This window comes from Scyliorhinus canicula, chromosome 18 (genome assembly GCF_902713615.1).
Source record: "Scyliorhinus canicula chromosome 18, sScyCan1.1, whole genome shotgun sequence".
Taxonomy (NCBI): Eukaryota; Metazoa; Chordata; class Chondrichthyes; order Carcharhiniformes; family Scyliorhinidae; genus Scyliorhinus; species Scyliorhinus canicula.
In genome coordinates, this window is record NC_052163.1 from 124,065,943 (window position 1) to 124,083,972 (window position 18,030).

The window sequence follows — 18,030 nt, forward strand, 5'->3', positions numbered from 1 at the left end:
ACACCTTCACCTCCAGGCTCGCCAACTGAGTCTGTACTCACTCCTCTAATCATCTTACTGTTGGCTGAATTGAATTAGGGAAACCTGAAAATTATAAAAAGTTAGGAATAGAAACAGAAAATGCTGGAAAATACTGAGCATGTCAGGTAGCAAATGTGAGAAAAGCAGATTTAATGGGCAGCAGTTGAACCCTCCCCACCACCCCCCCAATGTGCTGCAGCGGTGGTAATGGCCTGCCATTGACTGGTGGCAGGATTATCCAGTCCCACTGCTGTCAACAGGGGTTTCCTGGTGTTCCTCTATTGGCGTAGAGTCGCCATGAAATGAATGAAAATTGCTTGTCACAAGTAGGCTTCAAATGAAGTTACTGTGAAAAGCCCCTAGTCGCCACATTCCGGTGCCTGTTCAGGGAGGCTGGTACGGGAATTGAACCGTGCTGCTGGCTTGCTTTAAAAGCCAGTTATTTTGCCCAGTGCGCTAAACCAGCCCCAGCCATCAGCAGGACTGGAGGATCCCGCCAGCGGGAAAATATTGCTCAATGTTTCAGGTCTACTGACTTTCATCACAATACAGGAGACTAACAGGGTTCTGATGAAATGAAATGAAAGGAAAATGAAAATCGCTTATTGTCACGAAAAGGCTTCAATGAAGTTACTGTGAAAAGCCCAAGTCGCCACATTCCGGCGCCTGTCCGGGGAGGCTGGTACTGGACTATATAAATTACTATTGGGTCCCGTTCTCATCTGCACTGCTTATTATTCCAGCAGCAAGCCGGAATGCAAAGGTAACCCCTGACTTATTTTCGCTACTGCAAGCTGTTTTCTGAAACCCCTCGCCCATCTCCTCCACCCTCACCTCCCAAGTGCAAGGAAAACATAGATTTCTGACACCAAGAGAACATCCAATCAGCTATCTCCGCCACTTCCTGAAGCCCAGCGAGCCAAACATTCCAGACTTCTCCCTTCCCGAGCCCTCAACTTATATATTTCTCTAGCTTCTCCTGTCTTCCTGAGCTCACTGTGTCCATGAGACCCACCTCCATCTTTCTGGACCCTATCCCCCTTGGCTGACTGACCACCCAATCACTTGCCTGGCTCCTATTCTCTGCACTGTAAACTCTCCACAGCTTGCATTGTTATGCTGCAAACACTACATTCGAGATCCATTTTGATCAGAGTACTGACAGACCTTCTGACCTGTACTTTCTTTTGGCTTTTGTCCAGCCATACTGTGTCGTATTTGTTTTGTTGATTGTTGCTCCAGTGACTGGGTACAAAAGATCAAAATCCATTCATAATCCCAATTTTCTTTCAATTTAATCTTTGCTGCGATTTCATGTTAAGCTGCATTGTATAACCCTCAAGTTATGAACAATTGATCAAATGCATCCACCACTGACATTTCCTGATTTAAAAAAAATCTTGTTTTTAAGTCGAGGATTTTGTAAAATGCTGTGCCAGAGAATGCAGCACAACCTGAAAGTTGACCTCCAGGAGGAACTCCATCACAGCCTTAAACCTTACTGAAGAAGTTAGCCAGGTGAGGTAAATTTTTTAAAATTCAAAACATCCCTGCAGAGTAGTTGAAGTTATTCATCAGATGGTCAAAGTAAATGACAGCAGCAACTTCCCAATTAAAACAGATGCTTTGTTTTAAAAGTGTCTTGTATATCACAACAGTACAGCTCAGCTGTGCAATTCAATTGTATGCCCAACTGAAACTGATTCCCTTCAAGAAATATTTTGTGTGCCAAATCATACTTGTTCATATCAGGAAGTAAACAGAGACAAGAAGCCATCTTTAAAACTGGAGAAGGGCAGAATGATTTTTGAGCATTAAAGGTGAAGAATTCTAATGATAAAGTAGGCCAATAGCTTTGAAAAGATGGTTCACCAGTGGGGACATTGATGATAATCTATGTCTACAACCTTCTTTGAATAAGTAAGGCAATTATAACAAGATAGATTTGTCGCTGAGATAGCTAATTGCAATACGAAGAAATAAATATCTGAAGCTGATCCTTGAAATACATTTCAATAAAAAACAATCCTTGTACCCACATCCTTTGCGTTCACAGAAACAGTCACCACAGTTCACAGCATTTTGAGATCATGAGAAATGATGAGCTCTGTTATAAATGAAACTCTGTCTTTTTCATCAGCAAGTGCTGACATGTTACCTGATTATACAGTATATTTTTCAGTGAAATAATGACAAATTGCAAGCCATATAGGAACAAAATTTATTCCAATTTCAAACAGAGAATTTCAGGATAAGGATATGAAAATCAAGTCCATGTTTCCATGAGGGTCAAGCAACAGAGGTCAAATTAAACTATTACAAAATTAGGGCCGGAAAATACTGTATTAATCACCAGTAAGACCCTTCTTGGGTAATTATTGTACAAGATTTCTTTTTATGTTTCAAAAACGATGCCCCTCCCCATACAACAATACATGCATTAAAATGACAATTTAAAAACAGCAGTTATAGCTCTTAAATAGTTTAAAGTTTCCTTTTAATAGGACCTAATATACAAGTCCAACCTAAATTTCCACCACATTGGCACTTGTAGAGAGTCTGGCACTACAAAGAAGGGACTTGGCACACTTTAATTCATTATTCTACATAATTTACATTTGGTTTACTTAAAAAAAAAATCTGTGAAAGATCAGTAATACATATTTTAGTTCAATACACCACTGCCGATGGCTGCCATGCTTCAATTTTCTTCAAGTTACAAGCATAGAAATACACAACAAAATATGAAGTTTGAATATTCCACCAAATGAACACTAAAATGTTAACAATCCAGACCCATGACAGAACAGTTACTTTGCATGAAGCCAGGACATCTACAGAGGTATAATATTCATTCGATACACAACCTTACTGAAGCCTAAGATGACTTTTCCGCTCAAAATGCATTATTCCCACAGGGCTGACAGGTTTATTTTTCCACATGGAGCTTTTCGTACCGTAATCATAGCAAGGATGCTTCTGTATGAATTGCCCTGTTAGGTAAAGTCAAAGATTGTTTCGACAGTGTCCCTCCCCACTCAAATATCTGTATGGCAACAATGCCCCATAAGCTTTTTCTGCCGACTTGGCAGCATGCTAGCAATCAAAGTTTAAATCTTCCTGTCACCATTGAGCAATGCAATCTTCAAAATTTACATAAACTAATACCGTGGCTCTGCAGTAGCTATAAATGCCACTTTCTCAAATAAAAAAACAAATGTTTCATTCAATATTCTCTTGCACCCAACCCTTTCCCAATGACTGACCAAAATGATATGCAACTGTTAGCTTCTCAACTTCGTAGTGTAAAGATGTGCAGACAGATACAACATTGTTAGTTAAGATAATCCACACTTTTGCTCCCTAAAAAGCTGTGCCTATAACAGTGGCATTCAGTAAACAGACCCATTATCTCTGACTTTTCAGTCCTGACTTGCTCATCTACATTTTAGCTCCCTGTGCCACTATTTATAGCCTGCAAACCTGTTGGAATGTTGTCACGTTCACATTTAGTGCTGTTCCCTTTCCACCATATCAAGAAAATACAATTATAAGACAGGCTATCCTCGTATCCACAGTTGAACAGCAAAGCCCCTATGAGAACAATATTGATCCATCAACATCAATAGAGCATTCTTAATGTCCCTTCTGAATGTTAGGGCAGCTAGGCTCCCGAATAATAGCTAATAATAAACAGAAACTAATACTAAATCTAATAACCTAGCTGGAAAGAGGCAGAATGTAGGAATGTAGAGAAGAAGAGTGAGGGGTCTTGGGAAGAAAGGCTAGAGAGAAAAAAAATTAATGGAAAGATGACAATTGGTAAATAAGAAGCACAAAGTGTGGGCTAATGCTCTCCCCCATCCGTACCAGGAACTCTAATCTCCTCTCCTATATTCCTCTCTGCTCCATACAAGACCCTACGCTTCACATGACTTCCAAGGTTACACTAAAACTTTACATTGAGAGTCACCATGAGCTACAAAGAAATCAACCTGATTCACTATTTGTTGTCTTTACTCTTTCTGGTGGGAGTATTGCTGGACCTTTGGGAACTCCCCATAACAGCACACAACAGGAATATGAGAAATTCCGGGCACTGGTTAAAATTCTAATGCACAGCTGAAGTGATCCCCTTTTCTAAATGACCCTTTGGCACTTTATTTGTCAATACCTTTTTACAGAACAAATGTTGCATCATAAACATTACCATCAAGTTCACATAGTGAAACATTTATCTATTATTTAAAATTTGTAAGCACAACTTCATACACTTGAATTAAACATGGAACTTGGTTAAAGTTCACTGGATTCATCACTCCTCTCCTGCTGGAACTGCCAAGCTGGAGGGGGGTGGGTCAGAAAAGTGACGGAGGAGAGAGAGAGAGAAGGAAAGAGAGGAAAAGCGGAGGAAGATTAACTACGTGCTTTAAGAATGCTAAATAAATGAATTATAAAAATGGCATTTTAGTTATAAAAATTATTTTTTGGCAATCTCATTAACAATGCAACAAGGCAGACAATATAAAAGGAATTACGCTTTCAAAAAAAAATTAACCAAAATAATTAACTGTAAAATAGGGTTTAAGTTGCACCTTTATTTAGGTTTGCCTTGTGTGAAAAGCCCAAGAAATCTAGAGTTCAATAAACTACATTTCTGAATCAAGAAACAAACACTTACATGGCTGATTTTAATGTAGTAATAAATGTTTGCACATGTCACAGAACTAATCCCTAACCTGTGACATCATCATTGTTATACATAAAGGTGTTTCCTCCACCATAATCTAAATGATCAAATATGCAAAAAGTAATCAACCACGGTATATTCAATTTAATATGCCCACTCAATCCCCTATTTCTCACTTGCTTGCCGAAAATATTTGCAGAATACTGGCAAAAGCAGAAGCTTACGATGGTGAAAGCGATGTGGAAAAATAGCCTAGGCAGCTCTCAATACTGTAGAACAGATAGCTAGGAAGATTACTATTATAATGCAATTGCTAATATGCCAACAATATATTTTTTTAAATCAAGAAGCCTTCTAGTCCTCCACAAGGTATAAGACTAAAATTAAAATAGGATTTGCGACAGAAGCTTGGTCCCCTGGTTTAAATACAATAGAAAAGAGACATTTCCCATTTTTAGTTTCCTATATCATGCAAGCGTACGCTACATACATTTTGTACATTTTTTTGCAAATCTGGGTAAAAGTTATAACTACCTACCACCCACAATTTGGTAAATTATTTCTCCTCACACAGGGACCCATATTCACAAAGGAAATTGTGCAAAGAGTGTAAATTGGTATCCCAACACTATGCATTGTGTCACCTTTTCTGACTATGGGTCCATGTTCTCAACATCATGCACGCAAGATTTGCATAACATACTGAAATCTGCACAGAACCCAGGGCTACACATGGATCACCCAGTTAGTTTAAAATTTGTGTTTTATTTTTAAAAATCCAAAGGGAAAGGAATTTTCCATTGGAAACTCTGGATGGCAAAGGGTATAAAGTGAATCAAAATATTATTTACACAGGCTGGCTGGCTTTTAGGTTAAAACAAGCTATACTTTCTTGTCAAATATTAGAATTGAAAATTAATGCTTTGTTTACATTTGAAAATGTTCGGCTTGAATTTCGACTGTGATAAAACGTATGCCGCCTTGAACGTATGCTGTCTTGAACTGAATAATCCTGGCTAAAGATGGGTAACATGTGCAAAAGCTACATGTTCTGCAACTATCCATCAAATCCACAACTACTGTAAACAAACTACGCTTAAAAAAAAGTCAGTTTTTCCTTTCTAAGGGACTTGGGGAGGTGTTAGTCAGACGCTTTCAGCTAAAAGATCGCCATCAGCCCACAGTAGAAAATTGCTTAGTGTAATATCAAAATGAGATCATTCAAGAATAATGTCGTCTCCCCTTTGATATTAAAATAAAACATGGTGTTACATTTGATACTGTACGCACACCGGAAGTTCAGTTCCAGAATTTTTACTTTCTCTGAAACCAATACCTAATTCGGCAAAAATGACATTCTTTCTGAAAAATTAGATGTTGAAAAGTTTAGAACATAATATGCTGCTGCAGACACCAAGTAATCTGAAGCAGCATTATTCACTGTAAATTCCAAATTTGTCCAATATCATTCAGGCAAAGGAAAAATACATAATATACATTATACACAGAAGGTATTCATTTTGGGTTAATTAAATCATTCCTACTGAATGAGTAAAAAGGATTGCTACTACCGGAAAGGGCACAATGTGGCAAACAAGCTCCTTCTGTAATTAAATTCCGTAAAAACATCAGTATATGACCAATATAGGTCACGTGTGGGCAAATTTCTACACAATATTCCCAATTGAAGACATGCATATTTTATTATGTATCAGATTTAGCTGCATACCACATGCTTTCAAGTAAAGCTTTTATTCTACTATATGACCAAGTTTCAGATACTTAGATTACTCAGCCAGGATAACAAAAGTTTTATCCAGCAAACCTAGCTTTCCCCAAACCTCTACCAGGAAGTATAACATTCCCACATTCTCTACCTTTGTGAAGATTTCATGACATTTTGGTTCCACTGCTGAATTGCACAGATGCACAGGTATCTGGCAGTTCATCATCATTTTTTGGATTGTCAAAATTACAAGTGGTAATTACAAGGGGGACAGAGGAAGAATCAATAGTTAACTAACAATCTTTGTTCTAGCTCTATAGAATAAAACTAAGCACATACATTACGGGCAAATAATTCAGTTTAGGATTAGGTAAGGCACTCTGCTTCACTTCACTGCCACAGAATTCAATACAGATAGACTTCCTCTTTACTTTCTCCCAATCAATTTTCTTGAAAAGAATATTGTTCCTTTTCCCTAACTGAGCAAACGTAAGCATTAACACATTCTAGTCCTGTCAAAACTCCCAAGACCTTTCATGTAAACTCAAGAGTTAAGGAAACCTCAGGCCATATTACTACATTGGTTTATTAAAACAATGACATTTAGTTTTTTCCAGAAACAATAACATTTTGCAGAGTACTGGAGTGTTTAGTAATGGTTTGTAGTGTACAGAATATTGGCCTGTTTTAACAACAGCCTAAGTAGACCAGAAATAAATTAAAACTTAGAAAATACAATCATAATTCTCCTTCAATTATCAGCCTTACCTGACATTCAAGGTATTTTAAATGAAGTCAAATGTATATGACAGCTATAACTCCCATATGCAACAACTCTTGAAAACTCAAAATGTAATTTTGGAGTTTTCGAATTGCTTAGGATTTGCCACGGGTAGGAGCACAAGATCGGACAGGGTATGTTAATTCAAATGGTGCCCCTTTAACATTTTATATACACCTACTCACATATGGCAAACTTCTAATTTTAAAAGTCAATTTTCAGAAAGGGAATTGAATTTATAGTAACTACAACTGAAGGTGAAGTCACATTAGTCACCAAAAATAAGATTCTGTAATATAAATGCCACACAGAGTTTTCTAGACTTTTGAGAGTAAAGTCTATAAATCATTTATAAATTAAAATGAGTTGATGTTTGGGTTGAAAAAAACAGTTTCTTGCTGCCACCTGTTTTAACACAGATCTTCCAATCAAAATCTTTAGCATTTACTGTCCTCTCTTTCTACAATGAATTACGAATAAACTATTGTTCAGACACAACAACATTTTAGGACCAAAGTACAATTCTCACCATTACACTTGATTATATCAAATTCACAGCTGACCAAATTACAATTTCGACCACATTTGAAATATTGTTACAATCAAACTAAGTTTACTTAGTTCTGAATCAGCCATCATTACAAAATACAACAGAAATCAATTAGCTAAAGTTATAATTTTGAACAGTGATACTTGAAAATGCATTTATTCGATTATAGTCAAATAAAAGGTAAAATGCTGCATCTCATAACTGTTGTTCTAACTCATTCTAGTCTGTTTAACTTAATCCCGTTGTTTTAGTGTGAGAAGATCCATTTAGTATTAAATCAGCAATTACAATTTTGGATGTAGAGCCTTTTTGTTGGAAAAACATCTAGAGCAAATGACAGGCCATTTCCTGCTGGTGAAGCTAGCAGCTACAATGAAAATGCATAATCCAGGAAAGTTACTGAGGAGACTGAGTGGGCAGCAGCACAATGATTTGAATGCAGGAAAATATACATCTCCAATTACATGAAAAGAAACAAAAAAAAGCACAGATACCAGTTTTTCCTAAACACATGCCATTTCTGCTATACCACAATATGCAAGTCACTAGTGTGGGAGCTTTCAACTTTTAACAATACAAAGTAGTCCCAATATTCATTTGGAGAGGTGAAAACATTTTAACATAAGGTATTTATGGCACTGTGCAGCAGTTATAAAAGCCATCCTTTCACCTTTGTAGAGAGAAATCACACAAATTAAGAGCTGTGTAGTGCAACTTTCTTGGCACCTGCATTCCTATGAAACACAGACGGAGGTTTTCTTTTCAAACAGGCCTGATATCATACCTATATTTTAAAAAATCTGTAAAAGTACCTGACTGCATAAAACTATCCTGCTATTAAAAACTTTCAAGGTTAAAACCCCTCATCTGAATAAAATTAGCATAAACTGTCAACATACTTTAGTTTAGCAAGTCATCCTAAATAAAAACGCCATAACTTGCCATTGTAGTGTACAGCAGTTAAAAAAAAATTAAAGTTTGGCAACAGCTGAGTATCTGTAAACCAACTCGTACAGAAACATTCTGATCTGAAATCAAGCCTAAGTATACTGGTCCATAAATTAGATAAATACACTTATTTCTTTATACTAGATTTGGCTTCATTTGTTTGCCAAGTAATCATTATTTCCACTTCTCAGGTTTCTAAGTACTTGAGCAAATTCCCGCCCCCCCTCCCCCCCTTTCCCCATGATATTTGCTCAACCTTCTATTGTTAGTGAGCTCCCATCTTTGTAGTCCATGGCTGAAATACAGCAAGTAGCAAACTATATGTATAACATCAATAATTTATTTTTAAAAAAAATCAAAAAATAAATCACAGTATCAATACTTTCTCATTGATCAGAAAAAAAAACCAAATAAACCAGTAACAGTACATCAATTATGCAAGTGATGGCTTGGTTTCTGTCAGACAGAGTCCTGAAACATCACCACTGTGCAGCACAGGGTTTATCTGTGATCAGACAGCAGAAGGCCAGCATAACTGAAAGAGCATCGAGCGGGAATGGCATTGCATTTTGATTTGGCAAGTGGAAGAACACCTGCTATTCTTCATTTGAACAAGCATTAAAGAGATTGCAGCTCAAGCCAACTATCTGTTATACAGCTAGTTATTAAGCGATATTTGAAACAAAAAAAATGGAAATGTAGATTGGCACCCAAAAAGATGCATCTTAAAAATGTGTCCCCCTGCCCCTGCATTGAATAAAACCATTTTTGTTTTAAAAGAAGCTACAACTCTGTGGACACACATAGACAAGAATCCAGGATGACAATTAACAGTTTGCAAACTTCACAGATCATAACAATTGCGGTCATTATGGTTTAAATTTTCTTTTTTCCTTTTCTTTGGTCCGGTCAGACCAAATTGTACTCCTTCAGGTTCAGCTGTAGAATTGTATCTTTGACAGCCGCAAAGACGAAACGTATGTTCTCTGTGTCTGTGGCACATGTGAAGTGAGAGTAGATGATTTTGTCACTATCTGGGTTCAGGTCAACAAACATCTTCAGAATGAATTCCCGAGCAGCTTGTGCATCTCTCTGAGGACCTAGAAAACACATGTACAAAATAGCAACTGACTTTCTTTTTTCTTCACAAGACATGAAGGCTGCATTGCTTTAAAACACTATATATTAAACATTGTAATACCCAGGAAGCAATTAATAATTTTGTTACAATGATGTGGGGCGGCACAGTGCCTAGCATTGCTGCCTCACAGCTCCAGGGTCCCACTTTCAATTCCAGCCTCGGGTGACTGTCTGAGTGGAGTTTGCACTTTCTCCCCATGACTGCATGGGTTTCGTCCGGCTGCTCCGGTTTCCTCCCAGTCCAAAGACGTGCAGGTTAGGTGGACTGGCCATACTAAATTGCCGCTGTAGTTTCCAAAAAGGTTAGGTGGGGTTACTGGGGATAGGGTGGAGGCATAGGGTGCTCTTTCCCAGGGTCAGTGCAGACCCGATGGGCTGAATGGCCTCCTTCTGCACAGCAAATTCTATCATACTGCGTTGAACACCGCCACTGCAACTAAATTACTGATGTCATTATATTGCAGCTCAGATTATGGGAAAGCTTAAATGTTCTTTTGGTATATATTTTTCTAATGTGCAGATGATCATCCTGTAAACCAGCCACACTGCTGTGACCTGCCAGGCCATGCATGTGTGAACTGGCTTTGTGGGAGATTTTGCCTAATGTGTAGCTGTAGAAGTGTCAATCTTCTTCGCTGTTCGTCGATACAAAACCCATCAAATTCAGACGTGATCATCACCTGCATGATATGCAGTGACTAAAATTTAGAATTATCATACGTCAATGGTATAGAATTTTAAGTGACACTGCTGGCAAAAGACAACAACCACTCCTTTACACGGAGATTTTCAAGATTATGGTACTGGAAAGTAATCTCAGGAATATAATATAACCTAGAGGATCAGAATGTAATTACAAATGGCTTGAATTTCAGTCTAGATTTATTTCACTAGGATTTCTCCATTATAGGGAATTATTATCCACATATGGAGCAAATAAGCTAATTCTACTAAACAGCAAAACACTGTGCAGATTTTTAAGACAGCCTTTAAGGTAAAAATTAGTGCAATTTCTATCCCCCGATCCAACAAAATCCAATGATAAACCTGCAATTTCCCCAATCACCACCACTAGCTTCACACAAACGCCGTATAGATCAGTCACAAATTTGAGAAAGGTGGTAACTGGGATACATAGAGGTGAGTTTCTGGTTTATTCAATGTTTTTCCAGTAGCTTAATAGAAGAGAGCAAGCTGAGCCAATAACAAGCAGCTTCCACGAGTGTCATACCAAAAGGCAAGCAGTAATCAGCTATGTTTCAGATGGAGAGCAGGGACAAGTCTGGCATCTCTCACTATGCAAGTCAATAACCTGGTGAAATCAAAGTATTGCTCACAATTGCTTGACAAAAATTTAATATGTTTCCACTATTAAAAGTACAAACATATGTTAAACAATTTATACCATGATTGGATAGAACAAAAACTGCCAATAAACAAAAGCAGTAATGGTGCAAAACCAACACTTAATCAAACTTGATAAAATAGATTATTTATGCAAAACTTGCAGTAGAAACAACTGGTTCAAAAGAGAAGACAAAACTAACAGTTCTGAAATGTAATATATATTCAACACCTTTTTGATATTCCTGTACATTCTATTTCTTGCTAACCATTTAACCACAAAATTCAACATATTTCTTTCGCCCACTTACCATTGTGCAATGATCTCACAAGCAGGCTTCAAATTCGGAATACTCCACCCTCTGTTCAAGATTGCTATTTTTGTCCCCAACTTTCCCAAACTCTCAAAAAAAATTTGACATCCAGGGATTCACTACTTACCATCGAACTCTGGAAAGTAGTCAACCAAATGGGAGTACATAATCTTTTCTTCCAGGAGGTCCTTCTTGTTTAAGAAGAGAATGACTGAGGAGTTTTGAAACCAGGGATATGTGATTATCGTCCTAAATAGTGCTTTGCTCTCCTCCATTCGATTCTGGAAAGACAGTTGTAAGGATAACGGCTGAAAGCTACACCAAATGTTTCTGGCACTTTGATCTTAAACTCAACTGACCATGATGTGGCATGTATTGCAAACTTTATTTCACACATTTTCAGAAAGGTTTCTAATAATGAGTGTTTCAAAATTCATTTATGATTTTAAATCATTAAATTAGTTTCCTTAGATGTAAATATTCAAACAGGAGAGTCCTAAAATTTACCAGTACCACACAATTTATTTTTTCACATTGCATTCCGACATACAATATTTTCAATCTGCTAAAGTACTTCTCAGTTCATGTTTTGGCATTTAAGTACTTTGGTCTCAAATGTGTTATGGGCCAGGGTTTAGAGAACCCCAAAGTGTATCATGGAGTTCACCTGACCCACAACTTTTGCTTGATTGTGGTATGGGGAGCACACGGCCCACTCTACAGGTGTGGTACAGCAGAAATGGAAAAGTATTTTTTAAAGCAAAACAATGTTTATTCTATGAACTCAAGTTAACCTTTTAAAACATAGTGAACATCTTAGCAACCTATAATTGAAATACAACTCCCAAAGACTACAACACTAAGTAATCCTTTAAGCTTTCCTTTTAACCTCCACACGACTAAAACACCTTTTACCAGAAGCACACCAGGTTAAAGTCACTACTGTTATTAGTTTTAAATCACCAGGATCGATTTACAGTCTTTAGATTACAGAGTGAGATTCATGCACGTTCTGGCTGTGACTGCAGCTATCCAGCTCTGGAAACGAAACTAAAACACACCCTGCAGCCTGCTCAAAACACAAGTAAAAAGCTGAGAAAGCCCAGCTCCACCCATTCTCTGACATCACTGCAGTAATAAACACCCATTTCTTAAAGGTACTCTCACTACAGATATTTATATACGCACCCATTTATAAACACCCATTTCTTAAAGGTGCTCTCACATGACACTCACCCCAAGCAAAAAAATAAACCATCAACTTCAAGATTGTTTCATTTTTCACTATCCTTTAAGAAATGCAGACATTAAATATACTTTTTTGTTTCAAAAAAAAAAACAACACATGCAAACAGGTCCATGCATAATATAGTCCATTTTTGTTCTTCTTCCTCCAACTGAAATCCTTCTCGACTGAGTCTCTTTGAACAAGATGGTCTCTGCACGAACCGTCCATTTCTCTACGCCTCGACATTTCTCTTTAAAGTCAGGTACTTTAGTTTAATCTGATCACAGAGTCCCTTAGAATTCTCCAACACAGGAGCATTGGTTATCACAGCTTTCAGGCAGTCAAATGCCTGTTGAAAGTCCGTTGTCCACTGCAATTTCCGACGTTTCTTCAGCAAGTCCATCAGTGGAGCATTCATGCTACAAAACCTTTGCACAAATGTTCGATCAAATCCACTCATGCCAAGAAATCGCAATATTTCCCTTCGTCTTGAGGGTATCGGAAACTCCTCAAGGAAAGTGACTTGGGCTTTTCCAAATTCACTTTTGGCTAGGTTTATCACCAAACCTGCCTCCTGAAGTCGATCGAATAACTCCATCAGATATTTCAAATATTCTTTCCATGTCTGGCTGAAAATTACCAGATCGTCAATGTACACTGCACAATTGGGTAATCCAGAAACAACTTTGTTAGTTAACCGTTGAAATGCGGCTGGGGTGTTTTTCATGCCAAATGGCAAAATGTTGAATTGGTATATAATTAATTTCACAAAAGCTGAAATCTGCTTCGCCCTTTCGGATAAAGGTACCTGCCAGTAACCTTTAGGTAAATCCAGTTTGGAAATAAAAGCTGATTGTCCCACTTTCTCAATGCAATCCTCCAAACGTGGGATAGGATAAGAGTCCGTTCTTGTAACTGCATTAACCTTTCAATAGTCCACACACAACCGTTGGGTACCGTCTGGTTTGGGTTCAATTACTATGGGTGAGCTCCATTGGCTGCAACCCACTTCAATTATGCCATTTTTAAGCATACTCTCAATCTCTTTGTTAACTTGTGCCAATTTTAAAGGGTTAAGTCTGTATTGATGTTGTTTGATTGGAACAGCATTTCCCAGATCTATATCATGTATAGCCATTTTAGTGCTTCCCAATTTATCTCCACAAATATGCCCATGTGATATCAATAACTATTTCAGGTCAGTTTGTTTTTCCTTTGGAAGATAACAACAATTTATCCTAATTTTTAAGAAGACCTAATTTTCCAATTTAATTTGAGGTATGTCGAATTCACAGTCATCTGGATTTCGTTCGTCACTTTGAGTTAGAATCATTAAAACCTCCATTTTTTCTCCTTCCCTTTCAAAGTACCTTTTAAGCATATTCACATGACACACTCATTGAGTCTTCCTTCTATTTGGTGTTTTTACCACATAATTTACCTCACTTAATTTCCTTTCAATCTGATACGGTCCACAAAACCTAGCTTTTAAAGGTTCACCTACCACTGGTAACAATACTAAAACTTTATCTCCACTGGAAAAATTACGAACTTTGAATTTCTTGTCTGCGACCCGTTTCATCACATTTTGTGCAACTTTCAAATGTTGTTTAGCCAATTCACCTGCTCTATTTAAAATTTGACATGTAATCCAATAATGTAATTTCTGATTTCTCACTCGCCAATTTTCACTTAATCAATTTAAGTGGTCCTCTTACCTTATGACCAAAAATTAGTTCAAAAGGACTAAATCTGGTTGACTCATTAGGAGCATCCCTATTTGCAAACAATACAAATGGAATTCCTTTATCCCAACTTCTGGATAATCGATACGATAAGCCTTCAACATTATCTTTAATGTTGGATGTCACCTTTCTAACGCTCCCTGTGATTCTGGAACGTATGCAGTTGATTTAAATTGTTTTATTCCCAAACTATCCATAACTTCTTTGAATAACCTTGAGATAAAATTTGATCCGATTGTAATTCTGTGGGTAGTCCATGTATTTCTGTGGGTAGTCCATATCTAGTAAAGAATTCAAGCAATTCCTCCACAATCTTTTTAGCTGTAATATTACGTACTGGAATGGCCTCTGGAAACCTAGTAGACACATCCATTATAGTCGAAAGATATTGATTCCCACTTTTTGTTTTCGGAAGCGGTCCTACGCAATCAATTAGGACCCTTGTAAAAGGTTCCTCAAATGCTGGAATGGGTATTAAGGGCAGTGGTTTTATCACTGCTTCAGGTTTCCTTATCACTTGACATATGTGACATGACTGACAAAATTTAACTACATCTTTACGTAGTCCAGGCCAATAAAAGTGTTTCTGGATTTTAGCTTTAGTTTTCCTTATTCCCAAATGATCTCCCACTGGTACCTCATGTGCAACTCACAACGCCTCCTTTCTATACCCTCCCGGCAATAATACTTGATGAAATTCTGCCCACTTTTCATCCGCCTGCATATGTAAAGGTTTCCATTTTCGGATCAAGACATCACTTTTACGGTAATAACACTCTGGTATACACTCAGATTCCTCTTCCGTGTATGCTTTCTGATACATCAGTTTTATTTCTATATCTTTCTGTTGCAACTCTGCCAATTTTCCTGAACTAAAAGTATCCGCCTCATCCTCCATCTGATCAAAAATCGTTTCTGATAATTGCACTCCAACTTCATCTTCACTCTTTGATTTCTCCTTTTGTCTTAACCTGTGACGTGGCGACCTTGTTACTACACAATCCGGAAAAATCCCAGAATATTCGTCCTTCAAAACTTCAGTTGTCTAATTTTCCACCGGCTTATCAACCACAGTAGGCATCACTCCCACCTGCGATCCAGCTATATCATTACCCAAGATAACTGTATTCCTGGACAAGATAGTTTCTCTATTACTCCTCCTACCACTTCACCACTCTGCACTGGACTTTCCAACCTTACCTTATATAATTGAACACTACTCCTCTCACCCTGGATTCCACATATTACCACCTTTTCTGGCAACATTCTTCCCATACTACATAACTCCTCATCTCTTACCATTAAAGATTGACTAGCTCCCGTATCTCTTGAAATTGTGACTTCTTTACCTGCTCCTCCTGAAACACAGGTAAACTTTACCCACACAAGTGAATTCTTTAGAGAGATCTGGCACCTTCTTATCAATTACCTCTTGATCAGGCTGTACAATCATTTGCACCTCCTTCGATTCACTTGGGCTTTCCTTTACCACTTTAACAAACTCCACCATCTTATCCTGTTTTACCACATCAGCCTTCCTTCAACACACCAACACTGTGACTTTACATGGCCTAGTTTATTACAGTGAAAACATTTGAAACTTTTCATTTCTTTTCCACCCTTCTGGATTTCTTCTTTAATCGGAGGTACACTCTCCTTATTATCTCCCATCAGATCACCTTTACCTTTACCACTTGAGTATTTCTCAAGTCCCCAGTTTCTATCCCTCACAGGCTGAAACTGATGTCGGAAACCAAGCTTTGATTTATGAACTAATTCATAATCATCTGCCATTTCTGCTGCTAATCTCGCTGTTTTAACCCTCTGCTCTTCCACATGAATTCTCACTACTTCAGGAATTGAATTTTTAAACTCCTCCAAAAGTATAATTTCTCTGAGAGCTTCATACGTTTGGTCCCTTTTCAAAGCCCTTATCCACCTATCAAAATGACTCTGTTTGAGCCTTTCAAACTCCATGTATATTTGACCAAATTCTTTCCTTAAATTTCTAAACCTTTGTCTGTTGGCTTCAGGCACTAGTTCATATGCACCTAAGATGGAATTTTTCACCTCCTCATACGTTGCAGATACTTCCTCCGGTAGTGATGCAAACACTTCACTAGCCCTACCTACCAGCTTTGTTTGAATCAGTAATACCCACATGTCCTGTGACGATTTCATTTGTTTAGCTACCTTCTCAAATGAAATGAAAAAGGCTTCTACCTCCTCGTCAAACCTTGGCAATGCTTGGACATATTTAAATAGATTCCCACCAAGCCTTCAACGTTGATGCTCTTTCTCACTATCCTCACCACTATCATCCAACTGTACGTTTCCCTTTACGTCTGCCAATTTTAACTGACTGTCATGTTTCATGGCCATTTTCTGAAGTTCAAACTCTCTCTCTTTATCTTTTTCCCTGATCTGTATCTCCCTTTCTCTTTCCTTTTGTTCTGCTAGGGCTATTCTTTCTTTTCTGCTTCCTTCTCTCTCCTTTTCTTTTTCGTCTCTCTCTCTCTCCGCTCTCTCTCTCTCTTTCTTTATCCTCTCTTTTGTATTCAAGCTGCTTTAATTCTTTCTCATGTTCCATTTGTTTGATTTGTAATTGAACTTTTGCCATTTCCAATGAGTCAAACTGTATCTCAGGCAACTTTAAATGCTTAGCCACCGCCATAATTACCTAATCTTTTCACATTTTGTCAGGTAATGTTAACTGCAATATTTTTGCCAAATCTAAAAGTCTGCTTTTAGTCTCTGTCCGTAAGGTATTGCGTGTGACCGTCTCCACCCCGAAAAACTTCAGAGTCTCTGAAAGAGCTATTGTCCACAACAGACTCCCTACTTAAACTAGAATACCACACCTGAAAAGCAACCACAATATGCTCACCCCTCACTGTCTTTAAGTTCACAAAGCCAATCCAATAGATAGACTTTATCCCCCTCGAGCCCCAATTTGTTATGGGCCAGGGTTTAGAGAATTCCAAAGTGTATGATGGAGTTCACCTGACCCACAACTTTTACTAGATTGTGGTATGGGGAGCACACGGCCCACTCTACAGGTGTGGTACAGCAGAAATGTTAAAGTATTTTTTCAAGCAAAACAATGTTTATTCTATGAACTCAAGTTAACCTTTTAAAACATAGTGAGCATCTTAGCAACCTATAATTGAAATACAACCCCCAAAGACTACAATACCAAGTAATCCTTTAAGCTTTCCTTTTAACATCCATACGACTTAAAACACCTTTTACCAGAAGCACACCAGGTTAAAGTCACTACTGTTATTAGTTTTTAAATCACCAGGATCGATATACAGTCTTTAGATTAGAGAGAGAGATTCATACAGCTTCTGGCTGTGACTGCAGCTATCCAGCTCTGGAAACAAAACTAAAACACACCCTGCAGCCTGCTCAAAAACGAAAGCAAAAAGCTGACAGACAGCCCAGCTCCACCCACTCTCTGACATCACTGCAGTAATAAACACCATTTCTTAAAGGTACTCTCACTACAGATATTTATATACACACCCATTTATAAACACC

General features: G+C 37.8%; 1 protein-coding gene across 1 annotated transcript in view; it reads right to left on the bottom strand.

The window, feature by feature from the left end:
- Nucleotides 1-2,225: 2,225 nt before the first annotated feature.
- LOC119953540 (guanine nucleotide-binding protein G(q) subunit alpha-like) overlaps nt 2,226-18,030 on the bottom strand; it is a 49,755-nt gene continuing 33,950 nt past the window's right edge. The window contains exons 5-6 of the mRNA XM_038777911.1: nt 11,642-11,795; nt 2,226-9,816 (exon numbers count right to left, since the gene is read on the bottom strand). Coding sequence (XP_038633839.1) covers nt 9,626-9,816; nt 11,642-11,795 — 345 coding nt within the window. The 3' untranslated portion in view covers nt 2,226-9,625. The remainder of the gene's footprint in view (nt 9,817-11,641; nt 11,796-18,030) is intronic.